The 19,151-nt window shown below is 53.2% G+C and overlaps 4 protein-coding genes across 9 annotated transcripts; all 4 read right to left on the reverse strand.

Annotated features, from left to right (window-relative positions):
- Nucleotides 1-30: 30 nt before the first annotated feature.
- Nucleotides 31-4,099, reverse strand: LOC129735556 (uncharacterized). Its single transcript, XM_055704313.1, has one exon. The coding sequence runs from the start codon at nt 4,097-4,099 to the stop codon at nt 3,041-3,043; it is 1,059 nt and encodes a 352-aa protein (XP_055560288.1). The 3' UTR covers nt 31-3,040.
- Nucleotides 31-6,867, reverse strand: LOC129735629 (uncharacterized). Its single transcript, XM_055704886.1, has 2 exons — nt 6,830-6,867; nt 31-6,599 (listed from the first exon to the last, which is right to left on the reverse strand). The coding sequence occupies exons 1-2, from the start codon at nt 6,865-6,867 to the stop codon at nt 5,492-5,494; spliced, it is 1,146 nt and encodes a 381-aa protein (XP_055560861.1). The 3' UTR covers nt 31-5,491.
- On the reverse strand, nt 31-11,313 carry LOC129735557 (uncharacterized). 2 transcript variants are annotated; one of them, XM_055704315.1, is made up of 7 exons: nt 9,377-11,313; nt 8,998-9,130; nt 8,620-8,676; nt 8,297-8,393; nt 8,020-8,186; nt 7,853-7,943; nt 31-7,515 (listed from the first exon to the last, which is right to left on the reverse strand). In XM_055704315.1, exons 2-7 carry the CDS (start codon nt 9,121-9,123, stop codon nt 7,442-7,444), a joined length of 612 nt encoding a protein of 203 aa, XP_055560290.1. In that variant the 5' UTR covers nt 9,124-9,130; nt 9,377-11,313; the 3' UTR covers nt 31-7,441. The 2 variants fall into 2 exon arrangements, with proteins under 2 accessions (XP_055560290.1, XP_055560289.1); XM_055704314.1 differs by having other exon boundaries at nt 7,853-7,949.
- Nucleotides 11,314-11,458: 145 nt separating this feature from the next.
- Nucleotides 11,459-18,798, reverse strand: MEAF6 (MYST/Esa1 associated factor 6). 5 transcript variants are annotated; one of them, XM_055704316.1, is made up of 8 exons: nt 18,640-18,798; nt 18,402-18,517; nt 18,240-18,327; nt 17,692-17,737; nt 16,849-17,041; nt 13,596-13,625; nt 12,769-12,802; nt 11,459-12,282 (listed from the first exon to the last, which is right to left on the reverse strand). In XM_055704316.1, exons 1-8 carry the CDS (start codon nt 18,733-18,735, stop codon nt 12,274-12,276), a joined length of 612 nt encoding a protein of 203 aa, XP_055560291.1. In that variant the 5' UTR covers nt 18,736-18,798; the 3' UTR covers nt 11,459-12,273. The 5 variants fall into 5 exon arrangements, 4 of the variants coding, with proteins under 4 accessions (XP_055560291.1, XP_055560292.1, XP_055560293.1 ...); XR_008731275.1 differs by lacking the exon at nt 13,596-13,625 and adding an exon at nt 13,435-13,492 and having other exon boundaries at nt 12,178-12,282; XM_055704317.1 differs by lacking the exon at nt 13,596-13,625.
- Between the last annotated feature and the right edge of the window lie 353 nt (nt 18,799-19,151).

The following is a 19,151-nucleotide window of genomic DNA, read 5'->3' on the forward strand; positions in this document are numbered from 1 at the left end:
GGGGTTACTACCTTTGCACTGGTGTGAGGCTTATTTGTGAAGACTGAAATGCATCGTCAAGGCTGTTCTTGGCTCTTAAGTAGGCCTGTTTACCAAACCACGCAGATCTGTGGAAAATGTTTGATTATAAATCTAGTACAAAGCTGGGTTTAGCTGACTTTAATTTGGTTTTATTGGTGCACTTCTTTAATGATGCTTTCCATACCCCTCCCACTTAAGCTTACCTTCCTGAGATGAGGCAATTCTCCGGTATGTACCACAAGTGCTTAGCAAGCTGCTTAGCTCCCAGAAATGAGAGGAGCTGGGAGCACAATCCCTTCTTGGGATGAGAGGCCTGACACTGCTCCAAAGCGACATGCGAGCTGTGTGTTTGTCATCTGCTGGAAAACACAGGTGTCGGAACACGAGGATGACCACGCTGTTGATGCTGCTCTAAAGCAGTGACCTTGCCTGGTAACCTGTCCCAGGCTATCTCTGTACAACGCTGACAAGGAGGATTTATGATGTTGTGCCTTTTGTCTTCAGACAGCAATAGTTTTGAGCATTCGGTAAAACAGCTGTAGTCATGTCTGGGCTGCTGCCAGTCCTGGTCACGAGGATTCCTTAATATTTTTCTCTGTAAAACTGTTGCTTCATCTTCCTTCTTACTAATGTTCTCCTGTCCCCTTCAGCTTTGTCAGACTAGCAGCATCCAAAAATGTAGAATAAGACTTATTTGGTAAGACTGCTCCCCTCTCGTTCCCTCTTACTCTGTAAGGTGTTTTGTTTGGTTTTTTTTTTAACTGTAGATACTGTAACAGATTTTAAATATGCAAAACCAATTGCTGTAGTAATTGGTTCTGGTCCTGGAATTTCATTGTGCTTAGAATGCAAAGATGTTTCTTGCACTTGCAGGCCAGAAGCAGTTGATTCGTTGATACACATTGTATCTGTGTTTTTGTTATGTTTTTAAAATACGTCTATCTTGTGGTTAAACAGAGGTTGTTGAGTGGCATATTATGAAGGGGAGAGTGGAATACGGCTGTTTTCTGAGAGCCCTTTCAGGAACAGATTTGTCTGTTCCTCTTCTTCCCTCTGTCCAAGGAGTGACCTACCCAGACTGGCACCATGTGCCATAAAAACCACAGGGACACAGAAACCTGTATACCTGGTTAATTATGATACATTACAAATTAGTAATGTTTCATGTTAGTAAGCAAAATGCTTCTTAATTCTAAGTAACCTGATACTTTGCATATTTGTAAATTACAGGAAAAATGGTTTTTAATGTTATTGTCCAGCAACTTGCTGCTTGATGCTGTTTTTAATTAGTACTATTCTTGACTCGGCCATTGTGTTACTTGGCGTGGTGTGTGTTGTTTTTCTGGTGGAATGCTGATGTATGCTTCTTCTCTTGCAATCAGAAGGTTATCATTTTATACTCGCAAGCTGACATTTTACTGAACTTTCTGTATCGTTATGCAGTATATAGTTTATGTACTGAATGGAGGCAGCCACATGGAAGCTGTGGCAAAGTAAGAACTTGTGTTATATAAATAAAAACTGCTGAGTTGAATTACTTGGTCTCTGGTGGCTTTTTGGAAGACTGTTCAACATTTTGGTTGTTTTTCCAGGAAAGCTGGAGAAATTATCCCTCATCCCTGGGGTTCCTCTGACAATCTTCAATCTCCATATGCAGTCGAATGGCAGCGACAGTGTGATGGCTGGATATTGACAGGCTTGTTAACTGATGCAGTGTGACAGGTCAAAAAAATCAAATTGCTCCAAATTGGTGTAGCAGAGAATAGTGATAAAAAGTTTATTTGGCATTACTGAAGTTAGCTCGCTGCCCCGGGGATGCACTGGCAGTCGAGGTGCAGTGCAAAGGCATGTGGCTGTAACTGCAGTATGGGAACAACCATGTTGGATGTCTCGTGTGCTAAAGAAGCGCGTGCTCATCATTATTTTGGGATAAACTGTGGGCTGTGCTTCAGTTGTAACGGACAGTTCCAGAGTACAGTCTGGAAATAAATACCCATGTTGTCCAGTTACATAGCACATCTGTGTCAGATGTTGCACATGATCGTATGCTGACTGTAACATGTCAAGACTTTGCTCTAAAGCTCTGTTACCAGCTGGGAAGGAAATGCAGTAGGAATATCAAGGCTCACATTTCTGTGTAAGAATCTTCCCCTCCCACCTGCTGTACCGCAGTACAGCATGTTCTTATCTGACTTGTTAAATACCTTTATGGTCTTTATTCAAATTTGTGCTCTTAATTTAATACAGGGCAATGGCTATTTCTAGTTAATCAAAACCAAGGAAGGCAGTGCTTTGATAGTACATTGTCTGAAAAAATAAATCCGAAACCTCACAGTCTGAAAGGTCACTGACGTGCTGTGGGAGAGGAACATGCCCGAGGACGTCATTTGAAGTGACGGTAAGCTTTTGTGGCTCCGTACAGGTATGGTGGCCAGGGTCTTGGTGGGGAGGGGATTAAGTGATGCGTCATGAATTGGATCAGACCTTTTAACCAGGTGAAGGCTTTTCTGCTGTTTGTAGTGGGGTTCTGTAGCTGAAAAATGCTGCAGGATTTTTAAGGCTGGTCTTCTATAAAATACCTTAACAGGGGACTTTGGTTTTGCAGGATGGGTAGGTGTAGGGGGGAATGTTGATTTTTTACTTCTATCAAAGCTGGGCTGCTGCAACTAAAAAAGCCTGTGCCGAAGCACAGATGTTCATTTACCATAACCAGGAAAAGAAGAGCTGGTGGCCACTTTCTTTGGTTATGATGTGAATGGCCCTTTTCTATTGCAGTGACAGTCCTAGTGGCACAGCAAGTTGAGGGGGTTAGTCCCCAACATGAATCTTGTCAAAATTATTCCCACAAACTTCTGCTGTGTGTGTTGCTGTGCCCCCTGCCCCCCCGAAAACCCAGCTGAAATCTAGCCACTGCTGCTCTGAATTCTCTTGATCTCTTACCCAAGGCTTCTGCATGAGAGACCCCGTGCCCCCTGCCCCTGGAGCAGCCCGTGTGTTCCAGTGCGAGTACTGCTTTCTCCTACGCCAGGCAGCCCAGTGGTGCCCAGGAGCTCGGGAAATGTGGGGAGTGCTGATCGGAGCTGTCACTGCTGCGTATTTTTCCCCCCTGCGCAGTCGTCTGCACTGAGTCAGAGGAGCTGCCTACCTGCACGCTGCGGGCTGCTGCGCTTGGGCAGGTTCTCTGTGCTGTTATTGTGGAATTTTCAAGACTCATCCGGTGGCTTACCACTTCCTTGGGGCACGGCGGCGAGGGGGACCTGTCATGACTGCTGTGCGTTGGCTTTGTGTTTCTTATCCAACTAAAATAGGTTAGACCTTGTCGGGTTACTGCTCTGTTGGTTAAGGAGGTCACACACAGGCACCCCGTGGAAAGTTCCCTGTACCTCAGTGGGCTTGCGCTGCCTTCGTCCTGTTGGCCTCGTGCGGCTGTAAAGCCTTGTGCTGAGCCCTCAGGAGGCTGGCTCCTCTCTGAGCACCTTCTCCTACCCTGACCAGGTGAGGAATCGCTGCTGTTCTCTTTGAAAGGGGGAGCTCCCAGCTGAGCTGGAGAAAAGGGGTGCAGAAGGCTCCTGAAAAGTGTCGAGGCACAACCACGGGAAAGAGAAGGATTACAGAGATGACCCAAGGCTGTTTCCATTGGGCAGTGGGGCCAAGGGGAGCTGGCCGAACAGCTGCGAGCTCTGCAAAACAAGGCTGGTGAGCCCATCCAGTGCTGGCTCTTTCCTTCCAAATCAAGCGTGCCAGCCTCCAGCAGCGGGCAAGTCGGTCCCACCACGCGCATTGCCCTCAGCGTGAGGGGGCAGCCGTGGCTGCATCCTCCCCAAAAGCACAAAGGCAGCATAAAGGGAACCAAGGAGCGTGGGCTGGGGTAGGAAGGACTGATGTGAAAGTGAGGAGGCAGTGAGCGTGCTTGTAAAGAGCGATGGGGGGTCCGCCAGTGTTTTGGGGATAGAGAACAGTGTCCTCTTTGCCTTTGTGGTAGAAATAGATGGAAAAGGTAATTAAATATCATCAAAGGAAAGGCTTTGCTCCCACTGCACAAAGAAAGGATGAACAGGCACGAGGAGGAGCCCTCCATAAGTCAGTGCTGCAGGATGTCTTGACTTTGGGCTTTTTTTTTTTTTAAATCAATACTCAAAAGAGGGAAGGAAGAAGTGGGAAGCTGTGCTGTGGCAGAGGTCAGGGTTAGAAACTGCTGTGTTCTCATCTCCTTCCCCTGTGCTGGGCGGTGACCCCGGAGGGGCCCTGGGTGGCAGCTGCAGCCCCCAGCCCCGTGGGACCGGGCACCCAGTGCCTGCGAGGCCCCAGCCTTCGCTCGCCTCTCCCCTGCGCCCGCTGCCGTGTGCCCTTCTTGCTCGCTGAACTTTTGCTCGAACCCATCTGGTTCCCTCCCATCGGGGGATTTCCAGGATGTGGCTAGCCCAACTCTCATTTCAAGGTGTTTCCAGAGGCAGGAATCTGACCCAAGGCTCCTGCACAGGCCGTGGGAAAGGGGCGCCTATGTAATGGAGGCACATGTGTGCATGGCATCACGTGGGGGTGTGACAATGCCACCGGCCTGGGGCAGGCCACCTTACAAGGAAGCAGGTTCAGCATCAAACTGCTGATTTCACCCAGCTCTGAGGCTGCAGGGCTGTTTCTCTCCCTGCAGAGAGGAAGAGGTGCCCCGACATCTGCACTGCATCTTTGAGGCACTTTGGGGTACAGGTTTGCTGCAAGAGAGAAATGCAGGAAGTGAGCAAGTCTGCAGAGTAAATGCGGCACCAAAGTGAACAGAAAGGTGCAAGGGTGGGAGAGGGTCTGGGTCCTGCTGGAGGGAAGCAAAGCTGACAGCGGCAGGGAGGCTGGAGAGTGCTGCTGGTGCCGGTGCCCCTCAGCACTTGCCCTCCAGCCACGCATTTTTCAGTTCACCTCTCACCATGCTCCCTCGGTGCCCTGAGTACCCCCGGGCTCCCTAAGGCCGAGGTTTGCTCCAGGCGCTGCGCCAGGCCAGCAGAAGTGCTTTCTTCTGTCTCGGTTTCTCCTTGAGCAACGCCAGACCCCAGCCCTCCTGGTGAAGCCGTGACCCATGAGCGAGAAGCAGCTCTCAGCTTCCCCGTGTGCCCCCCCAGGCCTGCATTGCACAAATACTTTGGACTAAATACAGCATCTGGTTGAGCAATAGGTCAGGAGGATTTGCATGGCGTGTTGGCCCGGGGGAAGGTTTCCCCAGCCTGTGAGGCGGTTATTGCCTCACTCGGAGGTGTCACGGTGAGGGTGCTGCAGCAGGGGCTTGGCCACCCATGGGGGGCTGCTCCAGTGGGGAGGAAGAGCTGGTGAATGTAGTTAACGCTGCTTGATTCACCCTCCACCTCCTAAACCCTGCCCCTGCAGAGTGGCTGAGCTGCTGTCGGGGTGGGGGTGACGGGGGATTTCCAGCACAGCCCCGGGGGCTGCCTCAGGAGAGCTGAGCTGTGGGGCCAGGACCTTGTCACAGCGCTGCAAAGCTGCTGTCTGATGTCCCCAGCGCTCCTGAGGTCTCTTCATGGATGCTGCTGCCATTCCTGCAGGAGAGGGGATGGCCAGTTTGGGGCTGGGGTTTTGTGGCAGCAGGGACCCAGGAGTGGCTCATTTGCGTCACCTGGTTTATTTTGATATTTCTTAGTGTGGGCCTGTCCCACCTCAAGCATCGTGCGGGAGCCAGGTCAGTGCAGGATGAGTCAGGCTGCTGTTCCTTGCATTGCATCAGTTCCCCGATGGTGCAGGGTGCTGCACGGGCACGTCGGGAAGAACGATTCCCTGCTCGCTGCAGGGGCCTGTCCCCAGCCCCTGCACCCAGCCAGCTCCCTGGGGTGGGGGCTGCAGCAGGGCTGTGGGGATGGTTTCCACGCGCTCTCTGGGGCGCGGGGGGGGGGGGGGGGGGGGGCAGCAGGCCCAGGGTCGCGGCAGCCATTCCGCAGCGTTGCAGGTTAATTCCCAGAGTCAGACAAGCCTGCCTGGTGCCACAACAAAACCAGAATGGAAGTGTTCCCATCAAAGCCTTTGTGCTGGAGGCCAGTTGCGAGGGCTGCAGGGCCGGCGGGAGCAGGGTCACTGGCAGACCCTCAGCCGTGTGCGCTGGCACTGTTGGCGAGCGCCCATAGTGTGGGCAGCTGGCGGTGGCAACCAGCGCGGTGCTGGGGCTGGCGAGACACGTGGTGAGCGATGGGCACAGTGCGCCCACCTCTTGGCGGGGGCGGCTGGTTTGCACTGGCTGCTCACAGGGCAGGATCAGTGCCCGGGCGGGAGGTGCTGCTGCCACGCGGTCCCCACTGCCCGCGCTTGCCGCGAGCGCTTCCCGGGCTGAGTCCCGGCTCCGGGCCAGCTGCCGTGGCGTAGGGACCGGGCCCCTCTCTGCTTTAGCAAGGGTTCGTCTTGGTACCCCCTCCCCAGATGGCTGCGGGATGGGGGTCTCTGCAGCGCGGTGGCGGAGCAGCCGCCCCAGCGCGTGCAGCGGAAAGACCAAGCAAACAGCCCCGTGGAAGGTGGCTGCCTGTATTTCACAGCGGTGGCTGGCAGCTGAGGGGGGGGGGGGGGGCAGCAGCACGCAGCCCCTGAGGCTGGGTCAGGGCTTGGGCACAGGGTGGCTCCTTGCCCCTTGCGTGGGGGCCCAAGGCTGATCCTGCCACGTGTGGGGCCCTGTAGCCGTGCCAGATCTGCCCTCCTGCGGGGTGGGAGGCTCAGCACCCTCCTGCAACGCCCCCCGGCCCCTTCTTTTCCCTTTGCTGGGCCAGGGGCTGCCTGACCCAACCCAGCGCTTTGGAGTGGGCAGAGGCAGGTTTGCCCAAGCCTGTTCCACCCGTGGCACGGCCCCCCTGGCTGCGCCATCCTCCAGGAACGAGGGCCCCTCGGCCGCCCCCGAGAGCCACGTGCTGTTGCAAGGAGCCAGCTGGGAGTTGCAACTTGTGTGGGGCAGTTCCTGCAGGGGACTTATCCGGCCAACGAGGAAGTAAACGGGGCAGCTCTTGGGTTTTGCAATCCATCCGTCACCCCAGTGTCTCCAGCTTGTGCAAGGTGAACAGGAGCTGGCGGTGACCTTACTCCTTGCTCCAGGAAGCTCCCAGCAAGTTGCAGCAGATCAGGAAGATGCTCGTAGCTGGGCTCCACCAGAGACAACCTGCCCAGGGCACAGCCAGCCCCCGGGGTGGCCGTGGCAAGGGGTGGCTGTGACCTGCCCTGGGCAGTGCAGGAGGCTGAGCTGCCTCCTGCTCCCAGCGGACCGGCGGGGCTGGGCAGGGTCCGGCTGGCACTGGGGGGTGGGGGCACGTCCAGGGACACGGCAACACAACTGGGACTGCGCCGTCCTGGCCTGTGTCCTGTGGTGCCTGAGCAGGGAGGGACAGGTGGCTCCTTCTTGTCTCGCTGATGCCCTACTTAAACCTTCACTTACGGTTTCTGCCTGTCACGGAGCTGCTGGCTCCGAAAGGCGGCACGGGCACGGGGCCAGCTGCCAGCGTGGCTCCATCCACCGGCGTCCTTTAACAGAGCAGAAGGGCGAGAGGGGAAGCGATGGCTGGAGCTCTGCCATGTGTGGGAATGCCCAGCCAGGCTCCCAGTGGCAACTGGTACGGAGGGCTGGGAGCCTTCCTCGGCCCCCTCACCTCCCAAGTACCTCCCAGGGCAGCCCATTGCTGCCCAGTGCCCACCAGTGCTTCCCAGTGCCCAAGTGGCAGCTGGTGAGTTCCCCATGTTGCCCACTGGCAGAGCTCAGCACGCTGCCCCCTCCCCAGCTCTGGCTGCAGATGGCAGGTCCCCCCCCTCCCCAGTCACTGCCTCCCTGTCCCCCCATAACCCCCCAGACCCCAGCTGCTACCTGCCAGGCTCTCTCCATCGCTCCCACTTTGGTCCTCCAGCCCCCCCAGCAGCTCAGGGTTGTCGCTGCTGTCCCACTGCCACGGGCGCTCCTGCAGCTGGGACAGGGCATGAGGGTCTGGGGGTATCAGGGGGCTGGGGGGGCTGGGGGCCCCATGGAGGACTCACCCGCTGGTGCAGGCCTTGCTGCTCCCGCAGCAGCTCCAGGAACCGGCTGCTCCACAGCAGCTTCTCGGCGCCCAGCTCGGTGCAGAGGAAGCGGACATCAGCCTCCAGTGCCTCCAGCCTCGCCAGCACAGCCTCGCTGACACCACCGCGCTGCTGCCGCTCCGCCGCTGCCCTGGCACCACAGCTCAGCTCCCGCCAGCGCCCCGCAACACCCACCCACCCGACCTCTGCACCAGGGTCACCCCTGCCTGCCCCCACCACCGTGCCAGGCACCCACCTGCCTGCCCAGGCTCCAGCGCCGGTGGGGAACCCCCGTCCTCCTCCTCACTCCCCTCGCTGCCACCTTCCAGCCTCAAGCGCAGCGCCACGCCGAGCTGAAAGCCGCCACACACCGCGGGGACTGACATGTCCACGGGCAGCTGAGCCCGGTGGCCCCGGCCCCGACCCTGACCAGGGGACCCTGCCGTGCCGTGCCCTGGGGACCTACAGCCACGTTGGTGCCACAGGGCCACCCACAGACCGTGTCACTGGGCTCAGCCATGTCCCGGGGGTCGGAGACCTCTGCAGCCCCCACAGCCTGGGGCCACGTTGGGGAGTTACCTCCTCGGTGACCTGGAAGGCGCCGTCCCAACAGCTCTTGTAGCAGATCAGCAGGTACTGGGGAGAGGACGGCGGCCGCGTGGTGAGAGCAGCAGGCTCAAACCTGCCCCAGGGAGCAATGTCCCCACGTCCCCAGGGCTCTTGGTGGGCAGAACCGTACAGTGCCTTGAGCCAAGAGCCAAACCCCAAGGACGAGGGTCCCGATCGCCCAGCCACGCTGCTGGACGGCGCGCTGTTGCCCACCCTGGCACCACCGCTACAGAAACAGAGCCGCAGCAGCACCCCCACCCCCTGCCCCGGCCCCTGGCTCTGGGCACCACATCTGGAGCCAACACAAGTCCGTGAAGGCAATTGGGGAAGGGGCCACATGGTACCGACCCACGCCAGCCTCCAGAGCCACTGCAGCCCCCGCAGCGCCATCCCGGAGAGCGACAGGAGCCACCAGCACCCAGCGCGCAGGAGCTGCCTCCACCTCGGCACCAGCGGGCCGTGCTGCCTGCCCATGGGCACCCTGCAGGCCAGGAGACACAGGTGACGTCCCTGCACCCCCAGGAGCCTCTGCCTCGTGCACCCGCCCTGCTCCACGCACCGGAGGGACGTGCGGCAGCTGTGGGGTGCACCAGCTGACACTGGTGTCCAGCCCAGCTCGCCCAGTGCCAGGCTAGCGAAAGGGAAGGTATTTTCAGGGCCAGATCGCAGCACAAGGCACCCGCTCGGTGGGGATGGCTGCTCCCCTTCCCCAGCTCTGCCCCCTTACCTGGCGCTGCGCTGCACCACGCCTGGACCCCTCCCGGCGGCGGGGCAGCTGCTGCCTCTCCTGCCTGGCGTCAGCTCTGGCTGCTGCTCGGCCCCTTGCTCGGGCTCGATAAACTGCCTAATCCTCCTGGCGAGGGATTAGCGTTCCTCCTGCCCTGCTTTCGGTGGCCGTAAGGACAGCTGCTGCTCTGCCAGCCCTCATTTGCTCTGCTCGGGATTCACGTTCTGCAAGCAAAGGGCTTGTGATTTATTTTCAACTACTACCCTTAGCTTTCAGGTAAAAGCCTGTGCAATTCGCTCCGACTCCTGCGTCCAAGGGCCAGGCACCGGCACTCCTGGGGATCTTTGGTCACTCAGGCTGTTTAAGGAGAAAGTTAGCAGTCCTCAGGAATAAAAATCAAAGTTTTAGGCACAACAGCCAGACTCCAGCATCCACCTCACGCCACTCTTGTAGGTGATGGTGCTTCTGTTCCCAAAGGGATCAGAGACCCTGCGTGCTGTCCCCCAACCTGACAGTAACACCGCAGGGAAGCTGGGGCTGTGCCCACCACTGCTTGTCCTGGGACGAGCGACCGTTCCGTCCCGGGGCAGACCTAGACCTCCCGGGGCCCCTCAGCAGCCGAAGGGCTGCTGCCCACCAGTGGGACCTGGGGGCGAACAGCTCCACATCAGCTGAACAGGGTGCCTTTAACTGGGAACCAAGCGCTTGCCATTTAACTTTCTGCGCCGATCAATGTGCTGCCCAGGGCTGCTGCCATCAGACACTGTCCTCGGCAGAACGGCTGTCCCCTTTCTTTAGTGACAAACGCTGCCAGCGGCAGCAAAGTTTGCATTTTCCCCTTGTCCCCGCAGCACCCCTAATGTGCATCACAGGGAAACTGGAGCCGATTGACACTTTGCCACAAAAAATGCCTGTACACACACAGGACTCCAAGGTACACCAGCCCTTTGCTGTGCCTCTGCAGGGAGGTGTTCTGGCCACAAAGGTTACCGCAGCTTTCCTCGAGGTCAGAGGTGCAGCAGAGACTTTTACCCTCTGAAGTTCAGCTGCTCTTGCTATCCTTGCTTTTGGAACAGCAGCAGTAGTGGGAGAAACCTGCTTTTTTATCAAGGCCAACTAGACAAAAACCATCAGCTAAGACTTCTTTGTTTTCCAGAGCTATGGAAAAGCAAGGCCTTGTAGGAGCTCATGCTATTTCCTAGATCTTCCACCCCCCTGTATTTAACCTCTGTGACTTAAAACACGCAAAAGTAGGACAGCTTTGCAGCTTGCCCATTAAGCCGTTACATCCCGACACCCCCTGCAGATAAGCAGTTGCCAGCCGCACAACCACTTGCTCTACTGCAGGATAAGCCAGCTCCCACCGTGAGCAACTACGGAGCTGCCTTCATCCCTGAACCAGACAACAGAACAGGGGAGAACTTGGCTCATATAATTTTGCCTTCACTCCTGGGTAATGCTCTGCACTGACTGGGTTGCCTGGAGGGAGCTGAAAAAGACCCAAGAGATGAGGAAAGCAGAGGTGCAGCAGAACGGAACGAACACGCGGCTGTAACAAGCACACACGCACGTGCTGGGGGGCTGCAACAACTCTCCCCGTGGCACTCTCTATCGGTGATGTTTAGGCAGACACAAATGCATTACAGCACCAATAACAAAGGCAATTTACCCTCCCGAGAAAAGCAAAGCTTATTTCAACATCAACGTTGATCATCTTGACCTGGCTACTGTGAAAAGCACCTAACGCTCATCCCTCTGCGTACTCTTCCAGTGGCAATGCAGACTGCTCATCCCTTATCTGCGGGCATCCTGCCAGGATCAGCAAGAACCGACTGACATCCAACTTCTACCTTGAAGCGGAATTAGCTGAACGCAGCTGGAGATTAGAGCCTGGCAATCCTTTCGAGTACTCGATGTTGTGTCTACCAGAGGGAAGAAAGCACAAAGGAAACCTCCTAAGGGTCACGAGACAAGGAACAGCTACTACGCAAAAGTGGAAGGATTCCAGCAAAGCTCCTCATAAAGCAGATGGAGCATAAACAGCACTAGGAGTCAAATTTTGGACTGAACAAAACATGAGAAGAGAGACAAACATGTAACTTTTATTGTTTATGTACAAATGACAGAAGTTGGTATTAAAAAGAGAATCCACCCAATCTCAAACATAGCAAAGAGCAAGATGGCTTTGAGCTCCAGCCCTCCCTGCCTCTAAAAGCACTGCGTAAATTTTAGGAGATGTTGCTTAAAATTAAAGCTAGAGAAAAGGGTTAACCACCTTCTTCTCTACTTGAGGAAGAATCAAAATGAGCTGTTCCACAAAATGAAGAACCTTCCACTCTACACGGATTAAAACAAAGAAACCAAAAGTCATTTTGTTAACTATACACTGGTTTAAAAAAAACCCAACAACACAATAAAACCAACAAAAAACACAAAACAAAAACAAAACTACAAAGCTAAGTATTGGCAACGGAAGTAATCTAAGTCTTAGAACATGGATGGGACATACTGAATCATACCCCAGTTCCAGTGGAAAAAGCAATACCTCTCCATAGGTTTGCAGATGACAGGGGTGGCAGCAGCAAGATCAGCCAATATTAGGAAGTTCCCAACTGAGGTGGAAGCACAGAATAGTCAGGAATTCAGGACTACTACTACTACTATTACTACTACTACTACTACTACACCTTAGTCTTCCTGCAACTCAGGTGATTTAAAAATGATGCAAAGTACATGGTCCAAGATTTTCTCCCCCCATCTAAGTTCTTTAGAGCGAGCCACTCCCATCTGCAGACACTTGGCCAGAGAGCTGCCATCATGCTCATTCAGTCGACTGGCACTTTTCTCAGTGGGGATTCATGTAGACCTAAATCCCGGAAGCATCAGCACTGATGAGTCTAGTAGTCCTGCAGAGAAAGGAGAGGACAGGCACACTGAGACGCTTCTACCTTCAATTCTGCTTGCAGAGCTGGGATTTTCAGTCTTCTCTCATTTCTACATACCATTAGTTGCAGGCAAAACAGAAAAGAGGCTTTTTTCTTGTAGCTAAACATTCAAAAGAAAGGACCCTTCAAAACTTTAATTCAAGAGCGCATCAACTCAAACCAGATGCTTTCAACGTTCCAGATCATGACAAGATAATAGGATGCAAAACAGCTTTTTCCATAAAAAGTGTGTAGGACTTAACTGTGACCTAGCTTCGTAACAAGCCTACCTGGGCTTATTTACTGTTAAATCCACAAGACAATGCTTCTTTCATACCATGAGATTCCTCGACCACGAAAATAAGATCTTAAATTACAGCAGAGGGAGGCTTTTTAAGCTTAGGAGTCAGTCAGCCACTCAAGTCTACAGATGAGCAATGAAAACAACGACAGAGCACTGATACTTACGGCTCTTGGCTTTTTGTTTAACTTGAGATCAATCCTGTGGTTGGAAAGATAAGAGAAATGTCCATTTCAATACATTAAGCCAACACTAGAGTTCAAAGAACCAGCTACTGCATATGGCACAGGCTACAACAAAGACTATTTGGTTAATTCAATCCACATTCTCAATTCGGCTGAGCCAAATCACTGTCCCAATATTACTGGACAAGAAAGCAGCAAAGAGACAGAGAGTGGATTCTTTATAATTTGTCAAAATGCATATTCCGTCCACTCACAAAAAGAGTTAATAAAGGTTCATAATAAAAATCACAGGGAAGTTATGCAGCATAAAGAAATAAGGTTAAATACGCATGCTCTATGTTAATTTGTTAGATGTGTAACTATGCCATAGGTAATTATTCAGACATAGTGGTAATGGTTATTTACTTGGAATAGAGATAGGAGTTTAAGATGACAGGGGTTATACGAGTCAAAGGTACTGAGTTTATTACATTTTTCCAGAAGGAAATATCCAAGTCTACACTAATCTCCTTCAGAAGCAAAGCCAGAAGAATCAGTTTTTAAACTAAGTTTTTAAGTTAAAAAGTTTATCTATTTAAAAATGAAATAGAAAGGTAAAGAAGAGTGAAGTTAATTTAATTTTGCTGAAGTTATTAAATAAAATGTTACCTCCATCACGCTTTTCTGTTTTTAAAAAAAACTTCCCAGCCTAACCTAATATACATACCTACAATTAAACAGATAAACTATGGGTTAGAAAGGTCTCAAAAGGCACATTGGTGTCTACACACTAACAACACAGCACAAGTACTAATTCAAGTCAAACTTACTCAAAGTCATAATCAAACATGCCAGACGGGCTGAGGGGCAGCATTTGAAAGGAAGAAAGCAATAGAAATTAATATACTAATGAATTAAATAAATTAGTTGATTAGCCACCCTAGCGAGATTACTAAAAAATAAAATAAAAATAAAATAAATAATAAAGCCAGTGTTCAAATGCCATAAAGTGCTTAAGATATCTTAACCAGAATTGGGCACAAAAAGCACTCTAGACGTGGCAATCCAGAGTCCCCCTCCCCAATCGGATTTCTGGGAAAAAAGAGGCGTTAGGACAGAGGCAGAGTGGTTTTATGGAGGGAATTTCAAAAGGAAGCTATCGGATACTTGAGAGTGCACACTAGCTCACAGGCAGAGAGAAAAACGGATTTGCTTGCAAAAGCAAACGAGCGGGTGGTCAGGAAGCAGTGGCTTTGTCTAATTATTACGGCAAAGCAAAGCTTGTTCAGGCAGAGGTGGAGACGACACGGAACTAAGTGGCCAACTCCGCATTCGAATGTTCTCATAATGCACGCGCATATGCACACACATCCTCTTGCACTCGCCTCCTTCAGAGAGCTAAAAAGAGAAGACGGTCACTTGGCCAAAGCTAATGACAGTTTGGTAACATTCCCACCCCTCGCCTCAGCACTCACACGGACACCACGGCGCTGCCGCTAGAACCAGCTCTGCCCCAAAGCTAACGGTGTATTTGTTGGAAAGGACTTATCATCAAATCAGCTGTAACTTAGTAGCTTTTCAGCACTGAATTTCTAAGAGGAAACAATACTGTTTTCTCCTGAAATAGTTTCTAGCCATGAAAATTGCTGAGCACACAGAAAATAACGGTCTTGGCATTCCCATGGTCTCAGACGGAACAGAGCATGAGTTCAGTAAAAACACTTTGATTTCCACCTGATGCCCTGGTTTTAAGGGTGGGGAGTTAAGCTGCCTATTCACAACAGTTCTGCCCAGCCCGAACCCCACCTTCCACACAGCTCTGGGTGGCGCACAAAACAGAAAATCCAGCGGGGTCAGTGCACCTCCTGGGTGCCTGCTCCCATCACCTCCCCGTTCTTCAGGGACAGGTGAGCAGAACTCAGTCGTATGCTGGCAAATGGAAGAGTTTCTGAACAAAAAGACATGCCAGTATTTCTTTTTATTTTTCTCTTTTTCGTTCCGTGACACTCAAGAAACAGACACACCGGTCTCATCTGAAAGAGCACTCTGGGCTGTAATGCATTTTAAAACACTTTGCTACACTTTCAGTAGACTGGGACTGTTTTGTTGTTGTTTCTCTTTTTTAATCTAGAGGTACTTGACAATTGTTTGGTCTTTTCTGCCAAAAATTTAGGGGACAGTCAACAATGGCAATCACAATTTTAACAGAGTTTTTATTAGAAACTTATTTATCCTCTTTTAGTTATCTATCTGGCCATGCTAAGCACTACAAAATAGTCAATTACTAACTTACTAAGCCCTTCTGTAATGTAGATGCATCTGACGTATCTCTTGGGACGTTAAGAATGGCCATACCAGATCAGACCAGGGCTCCTCATGTCCAACACTGTCCCAGACAGTAGACAGCATCAGCTGCTTCAGTGGAAGGAATGTAGAAGAAACCCCAAAGCAACACAACCTGTCAGTAGGGCAGTTTCTTCCTAACTCCTGTCACTAAAGTTCGGGCTATGTAACAGAGCAAAACAATTTATATTATTTACACCTTTTGTATTGCACCCCGCTGCATCTGCACTGGATTGGTTTGCTGTCCATTTAAGTGCTTAATTTTATAATTTGTTTGAAAAAGCAATTTTCTTAAGCGGTACTTCAGTTTTACAGACTGCTTCTCTGAATTTGTCTACAGATGTAGTTTCTTGTGTTATTCCTGAACTTCTTTCCAATTGCCTACAGGCCAAAAAAAAAAAAAAAAAGAAAGTTTTGAACTGCTTTGGATTCCCAGCTCATGAGGAACCAAAGGGACATCCAGTACTTTAGGATGTTTGCCCAACAAAAACTGCTGTAGGAAGAAAATTCTGACCTAAGAATTAAAGACACGCTAATGACTCACAACCTGATAAACAAATAAAATTAGTTAAACATTCTTCAAGTGCTATACCTACCTCCGTATCTACCAAACCAACCTTCCCCCAGCAATCTTTGTAAATTTTTACCACTTTTCTTGAAAACATTTCTCTCTTGTGATTGTATGGGAAGGTCCCTTAAAGAGGAAAGTAAAGCCCATCCATACATAAAGCCAACAAGCTCAAAGTTAGCAAGAACACTTTTAAAAAGCTCCTTCTAATAATCTTTAGGTACCATTTGCAGCAATCGTTTCCAGTGGTGCAGTTCTGCAGTAAATGTCTCCTCTCCCCAAGGCCATGGATTTCCATGTTTTTTTCCCCTTAGGCCCCAGCTCCACAGTGCACTGGCAGACGGTGTAGAAAGCCCTGGGCTAGCTCTGCTGGGGGGCACCGAGCCATGGCTAAGCAGCCCGTTATGCGGGCCCACGGAGGGCAGTGCTGTAAGGCAGGGAGCTTATTTCAGATTTCAAAGCCATCAGCCCATCACGCTGCATCATGCCATAGGGGCATACCGTAAGGGGCAGAACCGGTCATCTAAATTCAGCCATAAAGAGTTCAGGAAATCTTTGTTTCACATGAATTTAGGTCAATTTAGTAACAAACACTTTGAGGTCAATGTGACAAAGCAACTTTTCTATGCCCTAATCAAGAGAGCCAGTTTGGGATGTGCCAGCTGAAAGGGTTTGGAGTGGAAATCTTCGTGAAGATACTGGCAGTATCCACAACCCTCAAAACATTCCGATTTGCTTTTACACTCTCCTTCTCCACAGAAAGTACTGACATTCCTATCTTACTTGGTTCTGCAGAAACCAAGAAGCAAGGACAGGAGGCCAGGACCGCACTCTTCCCCTACTGGAAGGAAGGCAGCTTTATGACTCTCCTGGACAGACAGAACTGAAAAAGCCTGGTCAAAAGCACAGCTGTACCGGAGCTGGGGTCAAGCGCCCTGCGCTGCTTGTTTAACTTCTTCCGTGTGCTTTCCCCTCCTTGAGACACTGGGGCAACGGGGTCCTGAGGAACACTACAGGATGCACACAACTGAAACCCAGAAAAATTGCCAAAACGAGCCACCTGAGCTGCTCAGTATTCTAACACGTTACTAGCTCCTTTCACATCATACAGTAAACTCAATGACAGCTGACCATTCAGAAGGTATGACAAGAAGGCTGCTGGTACCACTAACCTGTGTCGATTTTTGTTCTTCCGTTTTTTGTGGCTGCTGTGGTGGCTCCCAGAAGAAGTAGAGGAAGCAGCTTTCTGGGGTTTCACCCCCTGCACAGACCCATCCAGCTCTTCAGCATCCTCCTGGTTGGGCTCATTCTCCTGATTGTGAAAGTCTGGAGAAGTGTCACTTTCTGTGCCACTGCCTGGCTCCCCTAGAGCGTGACAAACACAGACGAGCACAACAGTTACCTCCCTGCAGCTCATATCCCAGGCTGCCCTGGCAAAGCCCTGCATGGAAGAAGCAACTGCCAGCAACAGTACACGGGGCAGCAGACACACTGAGCCTTATGGCACCAGGAGGTACATAAGAGAACCTGAAAAATATTTCTGAAGGACAGCAAGTGGCCTCCTCGGTAACTGAAGCACGCTAGAATTGCAGCTGATTTGGTATTGACTACAAACCCATTTTTTAAAATCCTGAATGTGTGGCCCCTTCCCACATCACCTGCAACTGACTGACAGACACACAAACAGAAACCCATCCCTTCAGCTCTACTCGCCTCCTTCTTCAAAGAGCACAAAGTCCATTTAAATAAGTTTTATGCACAACAAACCCTTGCTGAACATGAGTTTTCTCGAGAAAGGAAGCTCAACTTCTGTTTCTCACAGTGCCACTTTGCCGACTTGCGTAGCCAGCGGCTGCGCTGGGAGGAGGCGGCAGCCAGCCTACGAGGAGCAGCCACAGGTCCCGGGACAGGGAGCAGCGAGCACAGCACGAATCCAGACAACTGGAGACAGAGCTGAATGGTGGGGAGCAGAGTAATTCTTTCCCAAGTCTGAGAGAAATGAAAAAGTGACTTACGCTTCTCAATGAGCTGGTCCTGAACTCCAGCTAATGCACTGACCGCCTAGAAAACCAAAAGGGGCATTAATGAAAGCCGTAATCCACTTACCACTTTCCGAATGTTCAAAACCACAGAGATCGCCTCACAGAGAAAGACACATCAAGCTTTCGCTTGAAAGAACATATGACCTAGCACCAGCAGAAGGGGGTTAGGAGCAAAAAGGTAAGACACAGATGGCAGTGACAAGTGTGTGGCATGGGTGGTTCTTGACTGCAATTCCCTTTCGCCTCTCCGGACGCTAGGAAAAGGGTTTCTGAAAGAGGCTGCGATGTGGGATGAAGGTGCTTGGGTCAGGGGTGACAGAACAGAACAGTGGTCCTGCAGCAGCCTGAGAGACTGCCACGGGACCAGCTGCACTGAGGAGCACCAAGGGGTGGAGGGGACATCGATGGGGACAGGGATGGGGCAGGGGACGGGGCAGGGGATGCGGATGAGGCAGGGATGGGGAAGGGGATGGGGACGGGGCCACCGGCCAGGCCCCACTGGGGCCAGGCCTGGCACTCACCGCAGCCGAGGTGACCGAGGACTTGCTGAAGAGCCGCTCAGCCTCCTTGAACTTGCGGTTCCTTCGGTCGTTTTTGCTGTTGGAGTTCCTGAAAAAGAGAGAAAGGGCGTCGCGGGGGCCCGGGGGGCGGGCGGGACCGGGCCGGGCCGGGCCGGGACTCACTTCTGGTTGGTGAGGTAGCGGTCCCAGCCGCGGATGATGTTCCCGTACATCTGCGTGTCCTCCAGGTAGCTGCCCTCGAAGGCGTAGATCTGCCGCTCCAGGTTGGCCAGCGTCTCCTGCCGGGCACAGGCAGCGCATGGAGCGGGCCCGGCCCCGCGCCCGCCCGCGGCCCAGGCCCCGCCGTCCGCCCGCCCGCCCGCGGCCTGCAGGCCCCGCCGCCCCCGCCCCCGCCGCTCACCGCCAGCTCCTGCTTGCGCTTCACCAGCTCGGCCAGCTCCCGGCGGGTGTCGGGGATCTGCGGGGGGCCGCCGGCCTTGGCGTGCAGCGCGGCCATGGCGGCGGCGGCCTGCGCGGGCCGGGCGGGGCGGGGCGCGGCGGCGGCGGCGGCGGCTGCGCTGCCGGGAGGGGCCGCCGGGGGCAGCGCCGAGCCCGCCCCGGCCCGGCCCCGCTCCGCCCCGGCCCGGCCCCGCTCCGCCCCGGCCCGGCCCCGCTCCGCCCCGGCCCGGCCCCGCTCCGCCCCGGCCCGGCCCCCGCCGGCCCATCGCCCGGGCGCGGAGGGGTGATCCGGGCCCGCCGCCAGCCGGCCCGGAGGCCTCGGGTCAGGCCCTGCCGGGGGGCGGCCTCGGTCTCGGCCGCAGCGGGGAGCTGGCCCCGCGGGCCCGGCCCGGCGCAGCCGTGGCGGGGGGGGGGGCGGCCGAGCCGGGCAGGCTGAGCCGAGGGGCGTTCCGTGCCCCCGGTGCCCGCAGCCTA

Source organism: Falco cherrug, chromosome 3, assembly GCF_023634085.1.
Source record: "Falco cherrug isolate bFalChe1 chromosome 3, bFalChe1.pri, whole genome shotgun sequence".
NCBI lineage: Eukaryota > Metazoa > Chordata > Aves > Falconiformes > Falconidae > Falco > Falco cherrug.

Excerpts from the sequence above, each read along its gene's own strand:
- LOC129735556 (XM_055704313.1), bottom strand. The coding sequence starts at position 4,099 with ATGGAGGGCTCCTCCTCGTGCCTGTTCATCCTTTCTTTGTGCAGTGGG.
- LOC129735629 (XM_055704886.1), bottom strand. The coding sequence starts at position 6,867 with ATGGCGCAGCCAGGGGGGCCGTGCCACGGGTGGAACAG. Across the intron at positions 6,600-6,829 it reads CCGTGCCACGGGTGGAACAG|CCTCAGGGGCTGCGTGCTGC; the intron begins GCTTGGGCAAAC and ends GCCCTGACCCAG.
- LOC129735557 (XM_055704314.1), bottom strand. The coding sequence starts at position 9,123 with ATGGGCAGGCAGCACGGCCCGCTGGTGCCGAGGTGGAGGCAGCTCCTG. Across the intron at positions 8,677-8,997 it reads GGCTCTGGAGGCTGGCGTGG|TACCTGCTGATCTGCTACAA; the intron begins GTCGGTACCATG and ends TCCTCTCCCCAG. Across the intron at positions 8,187-8,296 it reads GCTGGAGCCTGGGCAGGCAG|CGGCGGAGCGGCAGCAGCGC; the intron begins GTGGGTGCCTGG and ends GTGCCAGGGCAG.
- MEAF6 (XM_055704316.1), bottom strand. The coding sequence starts at position 18,735 with ATGGCCGCGCTGCACGCCAAGGCCGGCGGCCCCCCGCAGATCCCCGAC. Across the intron at positions 18,518-18,639 it reads AGCGCAAGCAGGAGCTGGCG|GAGACGCTGGCCAACCTGGA; the intron begins GTGAGCGGCGGG and ends TGTGCCCGGCAG. Across the intron at positions 13,626-16,848 it reads AAGAACAAAAATCGACACAG|CCCGTCTGGCATGTTTGATT; the intron begins GTTAGTGGTACC and ends GCTGCCCCTCAG.